This window comes from Nymphaea colorata, chromosome 9, assembly GCF_008831285.2.
Source record: "Nymphaea colorata isolate Beijing-Zhang1983 chromosome 9, ASM883128v2, whole genome shotgun sequence".
Classification (NCBI taxonomy): domain Eukaryota; kingdom Viridiplantae; phylum Streptophyta; class Magnoliopsida; order Nymphaeales; family Nymphaeaceae; genus Nymphaea; species Nymphaea colorata.
The window spans coordinates 22,027,703-22,048,777 of NC_045146.1; the positions used below are offsets into that span (position 1 = coordinate 22,027,703).

A 21,075-nucleotide genomic window follows, 5' to 3' on the forward strand; every position below is an offset into this window, starting at 1 on the left:
CCTTCTTGATCATGTCTGGTGAATCACGCACAATAACAGTCCCTTCTGGCCGCAGAATTCGATCCATCTCCACCATGAGATCAACAAGATTGCATCTACAACATAGTTATATGCACCAATTTCCTCAACTAGATTGAAAAGAACTAATACAACAAATTTTAAAATGTTGCAACTCGAGTAATTTCTTGTATAACTTTGAATACTTAACAGGAAAGATTTCTGCATCAACGCTATCTATAAACTAACAATAACATTAAAGAAAAAGGCAACTACAAACAACAGAATTTCACAGGAAATTGGTTATCTTCATCATACATAAAAAAAAATTAATCTTTTTGTTTTTCAAATTTTCTGATTTATTCTAGAACTACCTCTTACTAAAGTCAATCAAGAACGACAACACTTTTAAACTTTCTCCAGAGAGAGCATCACAGCACAAGGGACACTAAAACACGTAACTAGACAAAGGGATAACTCAAGAGTTTCTCTAGGAGAACTGATAACCATTAGATTCACAGTATGGCAACAAAACGAAAGAAATTAGAAATAATACCTGTAATTTCCTGTTCTTGTATCTCTTATCAAAGAATCAATATTCACCACATGAATAACATCATAGGTCCGAGGGTAGGTAGAAAATGCTTCACACCTATTGGCACAAAAGCATCAGTAAATTATCATAACTATGGCTTATGGAACACACCAGAGGCAAGTGCCCCTTGCAAGACAAATAGCATGAGAAGTTGACTAAACATTAACCTAAATGAAGGGAAGATATCGAGTCACAAAGTAAGGGGCAGTGGGGAACAATGACTTAACCTCATAATTGATAAGATGAGCATTTTAGTGCACTCACCAATCATGATAGACACCCACAAGACCTCTGTCAAAAATTACACCCAGTGTGGAATGGCTATGGGAAGGAACAATATTCATGACCCAAACAGGATCTGAGATAATGGCAGCTGCAAAGCCCCCAAAAAATGCATTCATGTCCATAACATTGCGGACTTTTGGAGTTCCAAGCTTCAAGCCTAAAGACTTGTAGTATGCAACCCGCCTGACCCACCGCTTTGTGTCAGCCTCAAAGAGACCAGCTCTACTCGTGAGAGCAACACGTGGAGATGGTTTATTTAATCTAAGGGGCCATGTTGGAAGGGATTCAACTGCATAATCTCCTTCCATATTTGTCAATCTGCTGACACAATTTTCCAGTTCGACATACCTGCATTGAGAAAAGGGTATCCCTTCCAAATGAGCCCAAGTTCAATGAAAAAAAAAAAAAGTAACTTAACAAACAGGCATGATAAAACTTACCAAGCATAACTTGGGTTAGCAGCTTCACTGCATAAATCAAGCCCAAACTCATTTTGGTTAGGCAAACAGGAATCTCCCACAGGCTTTTTCCATATTGCAGTGTTCCCTTCCACAACAATCAATTCATAACACAATGCACGCGCCACAGCCTGAAGGTCTGCCCACTCCTTATCCTGTTTAGCCCACTGTACAGGAGGACCAGAAATAACCAGATATCCTCCAGGTCGAAGCAGGCGATCCACCTCAACAAAGTATGTCCCATCTACAATCCAATTTCAATTATCATCAGACGCTGCTGAACAGTAATCTCAAAAACAAGGAGAGAGAGAGAGAGAGAAAGAGAGAGAGAGCAGTGATGGAGAGACGCTGGGTTGATGTAGGCAATTGCCCACATAAGTCCATACAAAATTTCTTATTTATATGTTGATGCTTCATAATTTTTTTTACTTATTCATATAGGGTGCCCCTTGGAGATTAAAATTTAAAAAGTGCCCGTTAGCCAGAAATTTCTGTCTCCACTGTTGAGAGAGAGAGAGAGCCAATCAAATGAAAAGATGCATTGAAACAACATTGGGAGATAATCTGTCACAAATTTTGCACAATCTGGCTAGAAGAAAACAAAAAAGTAGCAGAAGAGAGAGAGAGAGAGACAGGGAGAGAGACAGAGATCTTACTGTATGCAGTAAAGGGGATAAGGCATCGGGAACAGTGAACCAAGTCAAATGCATATGCAGGGAATGGCAAGCGACGAGTACCAAGCATTGCAACAAATGTTGGTATTCCTCTTTCCAAAGCAAATTGTATCTGAGACTTGTGAGAATCTCTTGGAGCAAATGAAAGAGTCAATATTTCTTTACTAAGCAAGAATCCTCCAAAACTAGCAACCTGGATCAACATTCATGTTACACAATTCCAACAAAATAATAAGATAAGAGAAAGTGTATAATAAGTGTACAACAAAGTACATACCCCACAACCCATATCCAGAGCTGTTCTAATTGTATGTTTACCAATAGGTACGTACTGGCCTAGTTTTTCAATATATGATACAGCACCATCTGGGAACATCGTGCCTCCACCTGGAAAGACAAAATATGGTCCATCTTCTTTCATCCAGCCTTGATGGCCCTTTCTATCAGCAATTTTATTGTAAGGCATGTTACTGTGCCATATCTGGAAATACATAGACATGCAATAAAATTTGAACATGAGCATGACCAATAAATATTTTCTAATAAATATCATAGAAACATTAAGTATGGGTCAGCATGTACGTCATGCTGATGTAATCTGAGGAGGGCAAAGGAAGTAGCTGGCCACAGTAATTCTTATTATAAGAATGATATGACAAAAAATGATTCATGTCAAAAACCATAGGCAATATAAAACATAAGTAACAGATATAACAGCCAGAAATTCCTTTTGATATTCTCTTGGGGTCAGACTTTTTGTTTTCTTGAGGAAAACCTAAGACTTACATCATATTGAAGGAGTTTATTGAAAAACTGGTAAGAAGCATGAGCATAGACAAGATAGAGTTCCACCAATTCAATTCTTTCCCCCAGGAGGCAGAAAACACTGCAAAAATGCAATGAATGTTTACTTTGTAGTCTTTATGATTTTTGCCTCAACACTTTGATACATTCAAACAGAGGACTGCAGTACAGGGAATCTCTCTCTCTCTCTCTCTCTCTCTCTCTCTCTCTCTCTCTCTCTCTCTCTCTCTCTCTGATTGTTGACATACAGGGGAGGAGCCAAGGTTGGGGGGGTGAGCAGCAGGGGCCCTGGCCCCCCATTAAAAAAAAAAATCTTAAATTTACATATACAATTTTAAAAATTTCATTTATTCTATATAGAAATTTTGAAAAATGATATTTCGGTCCCTGTCAAAATTTTGACATTATAATTCAGCCCCCCTCATGAAAAAATCATGGCTCCACCCCCCTTGTAGCTTAAAGGATGCAAGCAAGAAGATGCCACTTGAGATGGTCAATAGGCTGGCTAAATCAGCTCACTATTTACAAAAAAACACAATAAAAGTTCAGAGACTACAACATCGAGGGTTTGAGACAATGTAGACCAAGAAGAAATCACTAGGACTATTGAAAGCATAAGGAAATTTTTAAAGAAACAGAAAAAAGGAACCATTAACCATCGATACAAATATCTATCAGCAGAAATAATAGTTGACAAATGAAAAGAAAAACTAAGGTAACTTTCCAGTTTCAAATTCTTTATTACAAATTCTGCAAATTTTTGTATTCTTTTTTCCCACAGCAGTATATCAAATCCAACGAAACCTGTTTCCATCAGGAATTTAATAAACTGCCATCCAATAAGTAAGAAGAGCAGCTATATTATATTTGATCAAACATAGCCTCCCTGCATAAGCATACGAGTAGGAATTTTCCAATTAGACATCCACCTCTCTATTTTGGACAATAGGGGATCACACATCCTTTCACTCATACTGGCCGTGAAGAACGGGACACCAAGATAGGTGATCGAGGTCTCCACCTTAGACCAATCCAGAATCCTTTCATATTTGCCAACTATCCTATCATCCACACGAAACGTAAGGCAAGACTTTCTGTTATCATTTACAAGGAAACCAGTCGACTTTCACAGCTCCTTGAGGAAAAATTTTATGCCTCTAAGAGATTTAACCATGCCCTTCGCACACAATAATACATCATCCGCAAAAAGAAGAGCGTAGATTTTGGGCAAAGCTGGTGCCATATCTGGAACGGTGATCTCTCTAACCGAAATTCAACGAGATCTAATCCCATTGTACAATCCAGCCAACTACTTCTTGCCAATTAGCCGCTTATTAAAGCACCTACAAGTTAGCATAATATTGATACTACATTAGTATCCCCAGACTCGCAACTGATGCTTCTCTTTCTCAGTGAATCAGATAATTCACCTATTATATCTTCAAGCCCATTTCCGCTCTATTGACATTTAATAGTTCAGCGAATTTTCTTATCCGCGTCACTAAAAGTACCCCGTTAATATACAACTAAAAATCAGAGGAGGAAAAGGAGAAAGAAGAAAAAACAAGCATGAGAAAAGGAAATAAGCACGAGATCTGAATTATTCTTCGCTGCTACTACTCGTACTTCAAACAAGAACCCCCAAATAGAGGAACAGCGACGGCATTAACTTCCCCGATGGCCTGAGAGTTTCTTGACACCTCAACCATAAATTTGACGATAAAAAAAACCAGAAGCCAGAATAAAAAGTATCCCTAATCCTGAAACATTTCACTAAACTAACGTGACCTGAATGTATAAAAGCACTCGCGCAGTAATTTGGGAGAAAAGAAGTGAACTATAAAACAGAGGAGCAAAACACTATAAGGATCGACCCCGCACGGCCGGGAAGGAGACAATGAGGAAGAATCAAAATTAATAAAAGGAAAGGGAGAAGGGAGAGAATGAATCACCTTATACAAACTATCCGGCCAGGGGACGGGGATCTGGTAGCCAGAAGGCGGAGGAATGAGGCAGAGCGGAGATTCCTCTGGCATGGGGCAGTGACGCTCGCGGTAGAAGTTGCGTTCGCGGCTGAGCTGGCTGTTCCTGCGGGGGTCCTCGCAGGGCATGTGGTCCACGGCGTCAGCCGGGCAGGCCTCCAACGGCTGCCCTTCCTCCACGAGCGCGACGAGCCTCGCCCTCTGCCGTGCGTCCGTCGCGGACAGCGCAAGCGCCTGCCGGCCGGACGCGGCGAGTGAGTCGCCGAGCCTAGTGAACACCAGGAGGAAGAACACCCCCACGGCCACGAAGAAGGCTAACGAGACGAGGTCGAGGAATTTCCACCGGCTCCCGTGCTTCTTCGAGGTCGGATTCGTGTGTCCCATCTCGCCTTCCTCTCAAACCTCACTTGAGATCTCTCTCATCCGTCGGATCTAACCGGAATCTCGCCGGAAACCGGTGTACTTCCTAGTCGATGGCCGAGACAGAGCGTCCAGTGAAGCGTGCGAGATGAGAGAGCGTTGTCGTTTTGCTCCTTTGATCTTCCTAGAGTGGAAAATCAATATCCTCCTAGCAAACTGTTGAACTTGTAACTCAAGCTTCTGCATTGCATTGCTGCCATTTGTAAGTTCGGTTGCGGGATTAGAGGAACCTATGCCTTTTTTGAGGTACTAAAGGGAAGGCAAGTTACTTTTCATGGTATATAAATGTAGGTGCAAAGGGGGCCCATCGTCAGGGATGAAAACTGGAAATTTCTAAATTTTTGTTTAAAAATATTTTAACAAACTAAACATCTTGATATATTTATAGAAACTAATTTCTTTAGTTTAAGTTCTTTTTATTAAAAATTGAGATTTGTCCATGATCAAAATTTGATGTTATATGAGTGGCTCAGTTTTACTTATTATAACAATATAATTTTTCTTCAGTTTATTTTCAAGATTATATTTTAAAATTAGAATTGGATAAAGAAAACACCTTGATTGTTGCATTTAAACTATCTGGTTTTTGTTTGTGACCTAATGGTCTGAGACCTACGGTTGATAGCTTTTTTTTTTTTAATTATAAGAGACATACACTTATAATTATTTCAATTAAAGTAAAAAAAAAAACTATTTTACAAAATAAAAGAAATCATTAAAAAACTAACAAAAGCTGTCTCAGCATGATGTAACTTGAGAGTTGGGGCTCCTATTTGATAGTTGCCAGCAAAAATAAAAACCTATGTTAGAAACAAGAAAAGTGTATATAATCTTACTTTTGAGGCTCATATCCTCACTCTTCATGTGTGGCCCCGATTTTTAAATGAGCACCTGTTGGCGTTGGTGGATTATATTTTTTATGGGGCTGTTTGGTAACAGTAATAATATATTATTATTTTATATATTTTATTCAAAAAATTAAGATATATTCGTGGAAGTATCTTATGAATGTTCTCCAATTTTGAAGTACATCAATGAATAGTAACGCACTGATATGGTTTCCAAACGACTCCCTATAAGATTCGAGTTAATTCTACTTGGATTTGAATTTGGAGTCAGATGTTCTTCCGAAACTGAATTTAGGTTCGAGTAACATCAAATATGTATATTTAAACAGGTTGGATGAACTTGCATTCAAGTCAAGTTCAATCTTAGAACACAACTGCATAAATAATCTAGCTCCAATGTCCTTAATAGGAACCTATTTTCTTCACTAAAAATTATTTAATGGATCTAAATTTGGGTTGATAGAATGTAGGCCTGTTTCCAAGTTTGCGTCCTTCGAGGCAAACCTCGTTATATATGTTGTACTACTGCACGAAAATTTGGTACGTCAGTACGGTTAATGACAAAAATGTCATTATTTGAATTAAAAAAAAATGTAAAAAAAAAGAAATTGGAAAAAAAAAGACTCAAAAGAACATTTTTTTTATAATTTCCAAAATGCCCCCCCTTTTTTTTTCTTTTGGCATATGATTGTTGTGTGCATCGACGAATGCACGCAACTCAAACTCCCTTGGAGAGGTTTGCGTAGCATTATATATATAAAGAATGGTTTTAACCCGCCTCATTTTTCAGAGTTGTCATCCAATCTTTCTTCTTTCTGCCTGTCATCTCTTTCCTTCTCTTTCGTTCTTTGTTTCATAATAATCTTCTTTACTCTAGGATACAGATCCTCCAAAGAGAGAAAAAGACTTCAAAATTTGTGAGTGATTTTACTCATTATATATGTGTGTGTGTAGAAAATGAGTAAAACCAATCTCATTTCGCAATTAAAGATAGATAGACGGAGTTGCTTAAGTTGTCTCCAATAGTAATTTTCATGATCTAAATTTTTTTGTATACGTTCTTATTTGAGGAGTTTGAACAGCATGGAGCCCTTCCAACCAATTAGTATCTTGGCATCCCATTTCATGCTGGAAAGCTGCATGAACCTCAATTTACATCTCATTATGGTATCAAAGCGGTGAAAGACTTCAAAGCTTCAAGTCCCATATTTTTTCTTTACTTATCAATGGCGTCCTATGGCAATGACAGATTCTCAGGGACAAAACTTGACAAGTGGGTCTGCTACGCAACAACATATTGTCGTGGAGACAGGTACCACCACTCTCAAAATTGCAAATGTTCTATTAAATGGCTTAAATTATATGTCATGATCCAAAGCTACTACTCTTTTTTTGAGTGAGAAACCCAAACTAGGGTTTGTTAATGGAAAAAATCAAAACCCGCTATTGACAACCCTAACTCTGATGAGTAAGAGTCTGGGAATCATATGGTCATGTTTTGGTTATTGAACTTTATGGATGCTAAAATTGCTGAAAGTTTTTATTATTTCAAAACTACCGATGAAATAAAGAATGATGCCAAAGAATTAAATAATACGACGCTCATGTGTCAACTCTTTAATGAAATTTATGATTTGAAGACATGTCTTATGTCATTGAGTTATTATATTGCTATGCTAAAAAAGAAGTAGAATGAGATGGACTCTTATTGTTCACTTTCAAAAGATCTTGCTCACATTAAGAGGATTATGGACAAACAAGAAGCCAAATATTGATGACATTTGATATGCCCTTTTTGAATATGATGCATAACACCTTCTTACGAGAAGAAAAAAGGAGGAAGATTACGAAGACCGGTGACATTGTTGATACTAAAACTAATGTTGAAATAATTGAAAATGTTGCTTTTAATGTCTCAGTCATTAGAAAACATGAATAAAGCATAGAGGTTCAGCCTTTCGAAAATAGAGACAAACAACCGGTGTGCACACATGCAAAAAAAAGGGACATGTCTGAAAAAAAATGCTAGAATTTACATGAGATGCCGAACAACAAACAGGTCTTTTAAAGCAGCAGTATAAATCGTAGGCCCAATTGGTCCAATCTGACGCCAAAGAAGGTGAGGTTACTCTTGCTACCATTGCAAAGATGATTAAAAATTTTAATGGCCATAAAAAATATCAACACTGTAACTACAACATTAGTGTTCACTTCACCGAGGAATCTGCCAGGTATGAATTCAGACACCTCTTTTATTGGAAAATAATCTTGGATTGTGGATTCGGGTGCATTGAACATATGTTATGTTTGCATGATAACTTGAAGGGTATAGAAAATGAACCTGAAAATAGAACTATCCCTATAGCTAATGACACTTCCATTAAAATTGTTGGAGTTGAAAAACAATTTTTTTTTTTGAAAAGGATCTGAAGATTCTTTTATGTCTAACCTAGCATCTAATATTCTCTTTAAATTGCAATGTTATTTTTTCTCCTACCAATGTAATCTTTCAGGATAGGTTGACGAAGATGAGATTAGTGAAGAAAGAGAAGAGAATGGAGTGTACGTGAGTCAATGTAATAATATTGTTATGACTGCTAGCTCAGGATTTGATTCTCACTTATGGCTTTGAAGACTTAGCGACCCATCTAGTAGAGTTTTGCCTTTACTATTTCCTCATGAACCATTTGATTTACATGTACGTGAAATTTGTCAATATGAAAAATGACTTGTCCTTCTTTTGGTTTGTCCCAAACTATTGCTAGTAAACCGTTTGAATTGGTGCATGCTAATATTTGGGGTCCTGTCCCAATAGCCTCATATAATGGTTTTAGATATTATTTATTATTTATTGATGATTTTTCTAGAGTAACTTGATTATATCTTTAAGTTTTTTTGAAAAAATTGTGACTTGTTATAATATGACGAGAACTAAATACAATGTTTGTATTAAAACCTTAAGAAATGACAATGGGACTGAGTTTAAAAACAACTTTTCTGGAAATTTTGATAATATGAATGGCATGATGCATCAATATTCTTGTGTAATGACACTCCGTAACAAAACAGAATGGTCAAGAGAAAAACTCGTCATATTCTTAAAACTATCATTTCTTTACTGTTTCAGTCTCGTGTATGCCTAAACTGTTTTGGAGAAAAGCGAGTATGACTACTTGTTACCTGATTAGCCGAACTCGTAACAAAACAGAATGGTCAAGAGAAAAACTCATCATATTCTTAAAACTATCATTTCTTTACTGTTTCAGTCTCGTGTATGCCTAAACTGTTTTGGAGTAAAGCGAGTATGACTACTTGTTACCTGATTAGCCGAACTCGTAGCTACAGACTAAGAGAAAAATTACCTTTTCACATCCTTACAAGATGCAAGTTTGACGTCAATCACTTGAAATTATTCAAAAACACTATCTATGTTATGATCGACAAAATGAACATGACAAACTTAGTCCACAAGCTCGCAAGTGTGCATGGGATATTCAGTCAACAAAAAAGGCTATAGATGCTATAACCCTTACGACCAGAGCATGTATATCTCTAGAGACATCAAATTTGATGAGTCCACACTATATTTTAAAAGCCACCATGATCAGGAAAGTCGACAGGGGAAGACTACTTTGCCCAACATTAGCATATATGATGATTTAGTTGCCATTTCTACCAACCAAGGATATCATAACGCATTAGAAGAAGCTCAAGTGCAGACTTTGACCGAAAATATGGGAGTTTATGAAGTTGAACGGGGCACGACTGAGGTCACCCAACCTAGATCAAACCAGTAATTTTTGAACAAGTATTAACTCTAAAACCAAGATTGTTATTTGGTTATTTTGAGCTTCATTTATGGCTTTTAATTCTTGAGCTATATGTGAAAGTCCTTTTTGCCCTTTTCAGATCATGAGTTGAGGTTCGTCATCTCTGGTAATGTCCATCTTGAATGAAGTACTTTCAAGCTTTCTATTTTTTTTCTTTTTAAGATATATAGAGAATGCATATCATACAATATATGGTATGAGGCTCTCGATCCTTTTTCCTCATAAAATATATGGGCCGGCGAGGTTTCATCTTCATCATGACAAAACGCTGATTTAATTTCTTTTGTGAGTTGCTTATTTAGTATCACAATCCCATGGTTAATGGTTTCATTGAAAGAGAACGTTGATCCTTAAACCCTAAACTATTTCTTCAATGACCTTCTCCAGCTGAAGCTTAAATTTTGAGGGAAACTAATTTGATTTCATGAACGAGTCAAACTAGCCGAATGCAACGAAAGCATGTCATGTATCCTAAGGTGACAAAATAATTGAGTAGAAACTTCGACTGCTCTTTCTCGAGTCAAACCTAATTGGACTTGTTATGCACCGAGAAAAGTGCTTTTTTTTTACCAAAATTTAGGCAAAACTTCTAATTATACATGGGGTTTTCCCCTTGTGGCCTTGTGTCATAGTAGATAACAAGACTATTTTTTACTACATAAAAAAAAAATCCAACCACATATATATATATATTAATCACAAGTCAATTTTATATGTACTGCGTGGGCAGAACGAGGTCAAGGTGCAGAGTAGGAGAAGGTGCGTTCACATTGGTCAAAGTAGTCATGTTCACATTGGTCAAAACCCTTCTAAACCGTGCGCATGTGTCCCAGATCTTTTTTTTTTTTTTTTCTCTCTTGCTTTTCTGTCTCTGTGTCAACTCTCATAAAATAAGTGAAAGAAATTCCTCCTCATTTGAATATTCATCCACCAAGATGTTTTGCCATAAATTTCTCCTTTTTTTTTTTGTTCCTTTTCCTTGTGCCCATTAATAATAAGAGGCCCAGAATTGATTCCCAAGTTTGAAATTCAAGCAATGATTCTAATGCATTCACATTTTCAGTCATTGAATGAGTGAATGGACTTCGCCCAGCAATTAAAACAAGTTGGTCGCTGGCTCGTTTCTAATTAAAGCTACCCAGCACCGTCCTCGTATGGCTGCAATGAAGAAGGGTTCAAACTGGGCTCGGACCATGTTTTTTAGTTTCTACTAAGAGCACCCTAATCTCGTTTAGCATGATTTAATTCTGAATTGGATGCAGAATAAGTAATACCATATGCTTATCCCGTTACTATTTGTACATTTTTTTTTGTTAATCAGATCGGATTATATGCCGTGTTTATGTCACGCTAACCACATTTGCACGTAAAAATGAACTGATCATTGGTTTATTTAGATCATGGTTTGGAAAGAATTGGTCCATTCGAAACCACTGTTGATCCAAACTGGGCCTTGAATACAGAGCCAGTTAGAGTCAGAGTCAGGAAACTGACATGTATACTGGCGCTAACCTGGGCAGGGAAAGCACCAGCGTTAGTGTCAGTGGTGCCCGCAGTATGATAGCGTGCTTGACCTCTGGTCTCGACTCTGTCCTGTCCCGTTCTTGCAGGGCTCATCAAGAAGGCCCTGACACACGAACCCACAAGAAAGCTAGATGTGTGGACCCAGTGAATCGGGTCCAATACGATCTTTCGACTGGATCCGAAAATGTAATCGGTCCCCACCAAGGTTTAATTTGGATCCAGACCTAGGATTTAAAACATGATCCAAGTCTTGATCAAATTGACACACTTTACATTGGCCAGAAATGGATTAGATTTGAGTTAAAATGTGTTTAAACTATGTGAAATCGAGACATTGATTTGCATCATGAGGTGTATTTTACGTCACATTTTAATTCTTCCAAGGCAAGTAAAAAGCCATGCAACTCTTGGCAATTTCTCGATGTCGGTTCTACCAATCATTCTATTCTATAGGCCACGAACGTCCCCACACGGACAAGGCCTTTAAGTGGGGAGCATATCTTAAGCACAAACATGTGATTAACATTAGTTTATGTGCATAATTGAGGAGAACATACGCAATATGGATACTGGTAGGTGCAACAGTAGAATATATATGTATATATTTTCTCTCTTTCTCTCTCGTTATTATTATGGATCCCACCTCTAAAACGATCAGGTCGGGCAATTATAAAATAATTATGCGCCCTCAATGAGTGCCTCGTCTAGTTGACAAGCTAGGAGTTTGCAATTAAGAACTTAGAATGGAGGAAATTCAATGTATGTTTCAATTATTAAACTATGAGTTGCTTAAGGCTATGAACTGGGTCAAGTCCTCATTGTCAAGCTTGAGCTACTGTATTCTTGTGCAGGCCAAATATTCGTTTTTGTTCCTTTAGTTGAACTTCACAAACTTGGTCATATGTGAAAAGTAGATATAAGATTATTAAGTTCGACAACAAATCTCTTTAGGAGAAGAATTTCATCATACCACCCATTTGAAACTGAAACTTAAAGTCACTATTTAGTAACTCAACTTATGTTGTTATCCATTAAAGTAATGGTTTAGTGACTCAACTTATGTTGTTACTTTATTAGTACCTATTCAACCATTTCTATCCCCATATTATTATATTAAGAAAAAAAAAATATATATATATATATAGAGTGGGTGTCCATTTCATACAGAGAAAAGATTTTCCATTTCTTCACAGTTACCCTAACATTAGTATTTCTTCATATGCACATGACTTGAGAGAATCGATTTTAACTGCTTATGGTTTCTGACAGAAGGACCCATATAACTGAATCATTTCACTTTAATGGATTCAGTGACATCATATCTGCAGCCCTATCATTTTTCATCATTTAAGCTCTTTATTTGCTTCAAAGCTTGAACTGGGAAGGGATTCCCTACGCATGTAGGGGTACCCTGCAATAGTCATCAAGTTAGATAGGAGCCGAAACATTTATTGCTTAGCAGTTGGACATTCATCTTCTCGAGGAGAAACTGCAATGCTGCGGGGTTTACGGCCAGTAGGTGCATGAGTTTATGGCCGTTAACGCGTCTTGCGGCCGTCGACGAAACTGTCACTATTTCAAAAACAGGAACTTGCTATTGAAATTCTATTGTAGAGGACAAATTTATCTTATAGTTTATTATAAGATTAACGTTTTCTGTGATTTGTTTCCTATAGTTTTGGATGTATCTCACAGAATATAAGATCTCGGCCTAGTGTACCTTTTCCACGATTGTGCTAAATATTAGCTTCTTACTGGGGCAAATATACTTGGTTTTTTTTTAGTGTTGGACTTTTTATAAATAGTATACAAAATTTTTATCAAACCTCCGTTGGCTCACAAAATTACAATTATTAAACGAACTAGGGATTTTGGTTTCGGAATTAGGAAACTGGAAACTGATTATGATCCTCGAATTTTCATTCTTCAATCAAAATTCCAAACCCTCCTTAGAGTAATACAACTTTGCCTCAAGAATATGTTGGCTCTGACATTATAGGTGGACGCATCTGATAGAAACGTTTTATTTCTCTTTCTTCTTTAGTAAAAAACTGAAAAAAAAAAGTAAGAGGAATGCTTGAATAAAAAGATGAAAGGAATAGGGAAAAAACAAAATGAATGCTTGAATAAATGAGTCAAGCTTTGTCGAGCGAGTTCGAACCGAGCTCGAGTTGGCTACAGAAGCCCCCCCTGTGTTACTGAGCTTGCTTCGAACCCTTTAAGGGCCATGAGCACTTATGGAGTAGGTAGGTGACGCCCAAGAACTCGGCGGACGGAGCACTTTCCCCGCATAAGTGCGCTACAACCCCTTGGTGTGAGATCAACGGGATTTAAAAATGACAGTTTAACTATTTAACTATCGGATCCGGTTTGGGAACTTGCACCAAATCTAACCTGGCATTCACAATCGATGGATCTGAAATCCATAAAGATAAAACAAACCCATCGTTTTCTGGCCCGGTTTGATGGGACGGGAGGAGTGGGTCCAGAAAATGAAGGCTCCTGGATCCTATATCGGAGGCAACTCAAACTCCCACCGCATGGACAATTTTTTTTATAGGTGAGCAGCTGACAAGCTTCGTTTAATAACTTACTTTTTCCATAATGGATAAAAAAAAGTTTATTTTTTTCATCGTTAAGCACAAAAAGTTAAAGTTGTTTTTTCTCGTGTTTTACTTTTCAATATTATCAAGGTAAAAGAGAGAAAATATTTATTATAAGACATTGGCAGCATATTTTTATGAAGTTTAAAATTTTGAAACTAAAATGTTTTGGAGTTCAATATCAAGTAAAAATAATATTTCATAAGACTAATATAATATAATAAGAGAGTGTTTGATTGCTTCAAGGGACATAGCGCAATTGGGGCAGGTTGATGCAACTTAAGAAATAAGAAGTGCATCTCTGGTTCAAAATCTGACTATGTTTCAGTAACTCCAAAAAGCAGTATGAACATTTCAGATGAAGGGCACTCCGACCATAGGTCACACGGTAGCGTGGGTGTTTGATTATTGTGGATCTTAAGAGCTTAATTTAAGATACAAACTATATGGTTTTGGTAAACTACAAATTTGTGAATCATCATCTTGATTATTAAAGATCTCCATATGCCTCAAATCATAAATCTCCACTTTAGTGAGGAAATAGAGGCAATATCTAAAACAAAAAATTATAGTTTCATTATCAACTAGATAAGTATCAATGGAAATAAAAAAAGCCAAAGTGCAAAATAATTGAGATCTAAAATTGAAAATAAAACAGAATGTCACACTTAAGTGGGGACCGACTGAGTTAACTATTAATCGAAAAGCTAAAAGAAATCCCACAAACCCGAAAAAGAACAAACTTCCTGTGCTTCTCATGATTCCCAATATAGATTTTCTCCAATCACGGATGGGAAACCGAGACAGAAGAATAAAACAAACAAGAATATTTCTGCTTCAAAAGGAAAAAAGAAGGAGATTAAACCGAGGCAGTTGGTGACCTTCTGGACCAAATTCGCAGAGATGCTATTTTTTGGAATGAGATACGGGATCGTGATCTTGTTTGTACAAGGGGTGGACCCCTTTTGGGAAAAAAAACGTAGGAAAAGGATAGCTAGGAAAATATTATGATCAATGAGAAAGATAAACTAGCCGGTCGCCATCCCACAGTCAAAAAATTAGGAAAAAGAAGAAGTGGAAAAGAGTGCAGCAATGGAGAAGGCAAAGAAAGGGAAAAATTTTCCCAAGAAATTAAACTCTCCTGGTCTACACATTTCACTGACGTAGCATGTTTGGATGTCAGAAAAGTTATGGCAAAAGAGGAAAATGATTACTGAATTTCTCGATTGGTGCTAGTCTTTTTTTCATGTAAAAACCAATAAACTTAATTTTTTCTTTTAGCGTGCAGTTTCTTGGTTACTAGTTTTTATCAATATAATGACATTGTAAGTGTAATTCGATACTCTTACCATCCCCTTCGCTTGCTCATCGTATTTATATTATGACATAAGAGGAAAAAGTTTTTTCTCTGTGTAAACTTTTGCCACATACCTAGGACACATCTTATTTTAGAGATTTTCTTTCCCTGGAGAAATTTTTCTACTAGCATCAGACATCTTCTTTCTCAGGTCTGCGGAACCAAACACCAAAACGAGAGGCCTACGGCTTTCCTCACCCACAATTTCTTGAGAATGGCACCTTGGAATAGAGTCGTGTTGTTTCTCTATCCCCAAAACAAACCGCCATTGACAATCTCCCACCTCCAAACAAGGCCAAGAAGGAAAATTCTAGAGGGGTCAGAAAATCATTCCAAGAGAGAATGTAACCTGTTTCTACGAACCAATCATGGGAGAGATAAATAACGCTTCTCATGCTGAACATTGTCCTGACTTCTGATTTTTCTTAGATCGAGGCATTCATTATTATCCCTTCTTTGACTGTTTGAAAATGATCAATGAGGCGTGTTTGGAGTCATGTCACAGATTTAATTAGTATGAGGCCTACACCTCCATCGCAAGCAGCTTGTCACATCAAGATGCTGTATATTAATTAAACTGAGAAATTTGTCATAATATAGTTTTAAGAGAACTTCTAACAAATAATGGCATGAAATTGATTGAAGAGACGCGATATGCAACGGCCGAAATATGCTTTAAAAGGTATTATTTTAATTACCTTATGAAGGGAAGAAGAGGAAACCTTTTAACAGGGAGGGAAACGAAAGGACCGAGGGAGCACCAAAATCCGGAAAATGGAATTCCCTTGGAATTGTAAGAAACCAAGGGTAGTTTCGTCCATGTGCGTAAATGTACTGCAGTTACATCCCCGAGACGAACCAAAGGAAATCCAGAGTCGTCCTCCGTCTCAGTCAAGTACTTAAGCCAATAACCAATGGCGAAGGGCATTATTGGTATTTTAAAATAATAATTGCGTTGCATTTTTATCTCGGCGCCAGGCAGAGCACCGGGTCAGGCTGTACGGGCCCCATCTCTCTCTCACATCGGCGATCTTTTCCCGATTTTCTCACTTATTTATCTGACAGACAACCCTTTGCGCTCTTTCTTCCCTTCCCCTTCCGAGTTCCAACCATCAACTCTCTCACGCTCTATCTCTTGCCTGTCTCTTTTCCGTCGTGTTCCATGGTGGCTGTGGGGTGACGAGATGGGAAAGGCCGGGAGGTGGCTGAAGAGCCTGCTGGGCGGGAAGAAGCCGGCGGCCGAAGAGAGACCGACGAAGGAGAAAAGGCGATGGGGCTTCGGCCGGTCAGGCCGAGACCGCGAGCGGGGCCAGTTGGCGGAGGAGAGGCGGGGGTCGCAGAGGGAAGACGGTGGCTGCGTCTCCACCGGTACCGCGGGTGTGGATCCCGACAAGCGAGCGATAGCGGTGGCCACGGCCACGGCCGCTGTGGCGGAGGCCGCGGTGGCCGCCGCCCAGGCAGCCGCCGCAGTAGTCCGGCTGACAAGCAGTGGACGTCGTTCCATGGCGGGTGGCAAGAGGGAGGAGTGGGCGGCGACCCGGATTCAAGCTGCCTTCAGAGGCTACCTGGTTTTCCTCTCTCTCTCTCTCTCTCTCTCTGTCTTTCTACGCTAGACTCTTCCCACGGCGGGGAACAGGCCATTCGTTCCAAGGAAGTCTGTTACATTGGGAAGTTTCCGATGGTTGAGGGTCCGGGACGCCCTGGTCTTACTATAAACCATTTTCGTCATTCGGTTTCATTATGTTTCTAGCCCGACTTTAATCAAACGTTGCCGGAAAGTTAAGATTTCCGGGCGACCAGTTTCGCGCCCTGCGCGCTTTGCTAGGTGCAAAATTCGTTCGAAAATAGCGCCACCGTCCCCTCCCTCTTCGTATGAGAAACTCAAACGTTTAGGAGTCGGAACGTTTCTGTTTCATATGATCCGTGTTTGACGGCTCGGGAATCGGCTCGAAGAGACTGGAAGCTTCTCTCTGAGCGGGTTTTTCGTGATTTGTTGATGCTGGACAAGAGAGCTCGGCTCGAGTCCTTCAGGTCCGAGTTATGGGTGCTCACTCCCTCTCTGATCGTTGGGGAAACCCGCTGGACGAGAGCGGGATGGTCCGTGGAAGTTTTCCGGGTCCTTTCGGGACTCGGTAATTCCGATTCGAGCTTGTCGTTTTTGACGAGTCTTCACCTATGGTTTGTACTTGGGAAGACAGCCGCCTGTCATTCATAGTGATTTTTTATTTTCCTATTTTACCCTCACCAAACTACAGAAACCGCCTACCCTTCTGATATGTGTGTGTGTGTGTGCAGGCAAGAAGGGCACTGCGTGCGCTCAAGGGGCTGGTGAAGCTTCAGGCTCTGGTGAGAGGGCACATAGTGAGGAAGCAGACAACGGCAACCTTCCGCTACATGCAGGCGGTGGTCAGGGCCCAGGCTCGCGCCCGAGCCCACCGAGCCCACTACACCGAGCTCACTAACGCCCAACACCATAACCTGGCTCGCACTCCCCACCCCAAGCCAGCATCTGCCGTAAGTGAACTCTCTTTTCTTTCTTTCCTAGGTGCATTTTTCGGTTTTGTGGGCAAACTGGGTATTCTGAAAGTCAACATTCGTCTCTGATGCAGGGTCCACCGACGCCGGAGAAAAACGAACCCAGGGTCCGAGCCAACAGAACCAAACACCACCGGTCTCCTTCTGCTAAGGTACTTTCAGAGAGTTGTTGTGGCTGCTTGCGTGCGTGCGTGTGTGTGTTTACGATCTGCAATGTTGAAAGATGTGTGTTGTTGACAAAAAGCAGAGCACGGTGAAGCCCAACTTTGTGGAAGCAGAAGCTGATCGGACGCACGTCGGCCGGTCCTGGCTGGACCGGTGGATGGACGGCCGTGGTGTGACGGCCGACGAGGAGAACGCTAAAATCCTGGAGGTAGACCCCGGCAAACCACTGAACTCGAAGCGCAGGCCCGTCCTCCGTCCTTCCCACTCTGTTCACGCCACCTCCGACCGCAACAGCTACAGCCAGAGCTTCGGTACCACAGCAATGCCCGATTCTCCGTCAAGGGACTCCACCGCAGCTCACTTGTCGACCCCTTCGCCCTCCTCCGTCGAAATGCCGGTCGACACGCTGAATCCACTCCGGCTCCCTCAAGAAGACAGCGGCTGCATCTTCGCCACCGCCGAGAACAGCCCCCAGTTCTTCTCGGCGTCGTCACGGCCGCGGAGCGGAAAACACGGCCCTTTCACCCCGTCGAAGGGCGAGTGCGCAAGGAGCTTCTTCGGCGGGTATGCGGACTACCCCAACTACATGGCCAACACCGAATCGTGGAGAGCCAAAGCGCGGTCTCAGAGTGCGCCGAAGCAGAGGCCGGAATTCGACAAGTCCAACTCCGTGAAGCGCCTCTCGGCGTACGGTTTCGCCGACGTGCGTTCGAGCTCGAGCAGCATGCACTCTCAGAGGTCGTCATTGCATACGAAGTTCACCTCCAAGGCTTATCCGGGTTCAGGACGGCTCGATAGATTGGGCATGCCGCTTCGCACTGGCAGTGAAGTTGGCTACAGGAATTAGCAACTGCTGATCTTCTTCTTCTTCTTCTTCTTCTTCTCTGTGATCTGCGAGATATATAAGTAGGCGATCCGAATAACAGGTTTCTGTGTTTCAATGGGAGACACCAATTGCTTGGATGCTTTTGAAAAGGCCCAAGACATCGACTCTTTCTGGGCATGCAATTCCTTTGCCGACCCTGTTGTATCCAAAAGCGTGGTTTTGTAAGGGGAGGTTGTATTTCGTGTGAAGTTTGGTTAGTCGTTAACCCGCCGAGTCTGATACTCTTTGACATGCTTTTACAGTGTAAAAACTTGTTCTCTGTTTGAATGAAAGTGTTTAGTTTCTCTGGAGTTGGTCATCCCCTGGCGTTTGTCTTTTTCAACTTTTCATGGGTAGTGTCTCAAATTCTAGACTAAGTAGAGCCTGAATAGAAAAGTTACTGAGTTAAATTAATCCTTTCATTAGACTGTTACTACAATTGCACATGAAGCTGAGGGAATGAAATGCGCAGTGTCAGGGCGATGATCGATTTGTTTTCTTTACACACATCCATTCATTGGCTGGCTCATGTTGGCAGTATCTGAGCCATGAATAGAGTTTCCACTATTGTCAGATCCAGTTTTTAACTGATTTGTCTTAAGGTTTCAATCTAATTGATATTCAATTTGAAAATCAGTTTTTCTTAGAATAAAATTCATATCCAACTAGCATAGAATCTGACATTGATGCATGTAATCACATGGAACCTGTATCAGATCTTAGATATTCAATCTGAATCAAGTTACAATCGATCGGTTCTCCGATCTTGTTAAAGCCAATTCAAATTTGTGTCCATAATTCAATATATCCTATTTACTGATGATCCGCATCCCTAGCTATTCCCTTTAGATAACTCCGTGGGACCTGTAAATCTGGAACACATGGCTATGTTCCACAAGAAAGCGACTACTCATTGACGAGCCAGTAACTGAACTCGAGCTCTGTCGCCCATCACCATGTGCCGCTGCCGCGCTCCAACCGAAAAGTTGGAAACGGTGATAAAATTATGCTTTTTCCGGGCTCCTGGTTCTAGATTTTCCTGAATTTTAACGTCTCCTCGGTGCATTGACTGCGGGAGAAAAATATTTGGTGCAGGAGTTTTCGGAAGCTTCTTGGCCTGATGATGGTGGAGACGAAGGAAGGAAGAGGATGGTGAACTCCCACTTGTCATCCCCCTGCATGTGTCCTGCGCGCCACTTGCATGTGGTTGTGTCCTTTTCCTCCGGAAAACATAAAACAACAAGAGCTCCATCCACTGTCTATTATCTTCCGTACGCTGGCCTTCAAATTGAAAGAGTTCACGAGTTCCATATCAAATATAATGTTATGAACTATTTAAGGGGCGCAGTGCAATTACGAATATATGTAAGGGGTTTGAAGTTTAAATCTTGTGGTTTTTATTATGTTTTGATGTATTATTCTTTTATGCTTTAAAACCAACCAAAACCTTAAAGACATAAGGATACGATCTCAGTAGTTTTATAATAAAAGTGGTTTCCCTTAAGTGAACAATTAAAAAAAAAAAAGTATAATCTCACTAAAAGCAATTTTAATCACAACAACAAGAGGGAAAAAAAAAGTGTAATGTGAGTTGTTGGTTTGATTTTTTGAAGTCTTGAAACGTTACGCATAAGCTAAATTAAGTATAAGCCCTAGGGACGGGGGTCTCAACAACGGACTCATATTTTATATTTTTTTATTCATGGAATCTGTATGATCAAATGCATGTAAATAAATAATATATTTATGTTTTAATTTAGGGGCATTTGGAAGACACCTCGAAGCCTTTTTTTTTTGTCAGATAAAAAATGGTTTTGCTTTTAAAATGAGATTTCTGGAGCGTTGGGATGTCACAAAAATGAGCTTTAAAAAAAAAAAAAATCATTTTTGCGAAACTTGTTTTTTGTTAAAGGTGATGAATAACCTGACATTTACAAAAAATGTGTTTTGGTCCTATTATCGACCACACAACCAGTCTTTCCAAACAAATTAAAATACCAACTTTCAAGAAAACTAGTTTCCATAAAACCGATTTTTTTTAGTGTGCCAACTAAAAGCAACTCAAAATTTTCTTGTTGCTCTATATTTATTTATGTGTGTCCCTCCCTATTCCAAGATTTTTTTCTTTTATAA

The 21,075-nt window shown here is 39.7% G+C and overlaps 2 protein-coding genes across 2 annotated transcripts in view; one reads left to right on the top strand and one right to left on the bottom strand.

The window, feature by feature from the left end:
* The window catches only part of LOC116261266 (probable pectin methyltransferase QUA3), a 5,808-nt gene extending 393 nt beyond the window's left edge, over window positions 1–5,415 (bottom strand). The window contains exons 1-7 of the mRNA XM_031639951.2: window positions 4,766–5,415; window positions 2,287–2,490; window positions 1,992–2,202; window positions 1,318–1,579; window positions 857–1,225; window positions 554–649; window positions 1–95 (exon numbers count right to left, since the gene is read on the bottom strand). The exon at window positions 1–95 is cut by the window's left edge and continues 393 nt beyond it. Of these exons, the coding sequence (XP_031495811.1) occupies window positions 1–95; window positions 554–649; window positions 857–1,225; window positions 1,318–1,579; window positions 1,992–2,202; window positions 2,287–2,490; window positions 4,766–5,179 (1,651 nt within the window). The 5' untranslated portion in view covers window positions 5,180–5,415. The remainder of the gene's footprint in view (window positions 96–553; window positions 650–856; window positions 1,226–1,317; window positions 1,580–1,991; window positions 2,203–2,286; window positions 2,491–4,765) is intronic.
* Window positions 5,416–16,447: 11,032 nt separating this feature from the next.
* Window positions 16,448–19,247, top strand: LOC116259888 (protein IQ-DOMAIN 22-like). Its single transcript, XM_031637870.2, has 4 exons — window positions 16,448–16,945; window positions 17,673–17,891; window positions 17,987–18,064; window positions 18,160–19,247. Exons 1-4 carry the CDS (start codon window positions 16,562–16,564, stop codon window positions 18,922–18,924), a joined length of 1,446 nt encoding a protein of 481 aa, XP_031493730.1. The 5' UTR covers window positions 16,448–16,561; the 3' UTR covers window positions 18,925–19,247.
* The last annotated feature ends 1,828 nt before the right edge of the window (window positions 19,248–21,075 follow it).

Excerpts from the sequence above, each read along its gene's own strand:
- LOC116259888 (XM_031637870.2), top strand. The coding sequence starts at position 16,562 with ATGGGAAAGGCCGGGAGGTGGCTGAAGAGCCTGCTGGGCGGGAAGAAG. Across the intron at positions 16,946-17,672 it reads CTGCCTTCAGAGGCTACCTG|GCAAGAAGGGCACTGCGTGC; the intron begins GTTTTCCTCTCT and ends GTGTGTGTGCAG. Across the intron at positions 18,065-18,159 it reads ACCGGTCTCCTTCTGCTAAG|AGCACGGTGAAGCCCAACTT; the intron begins GTACTTTCAGAG and ends GACAAAAAGCAG.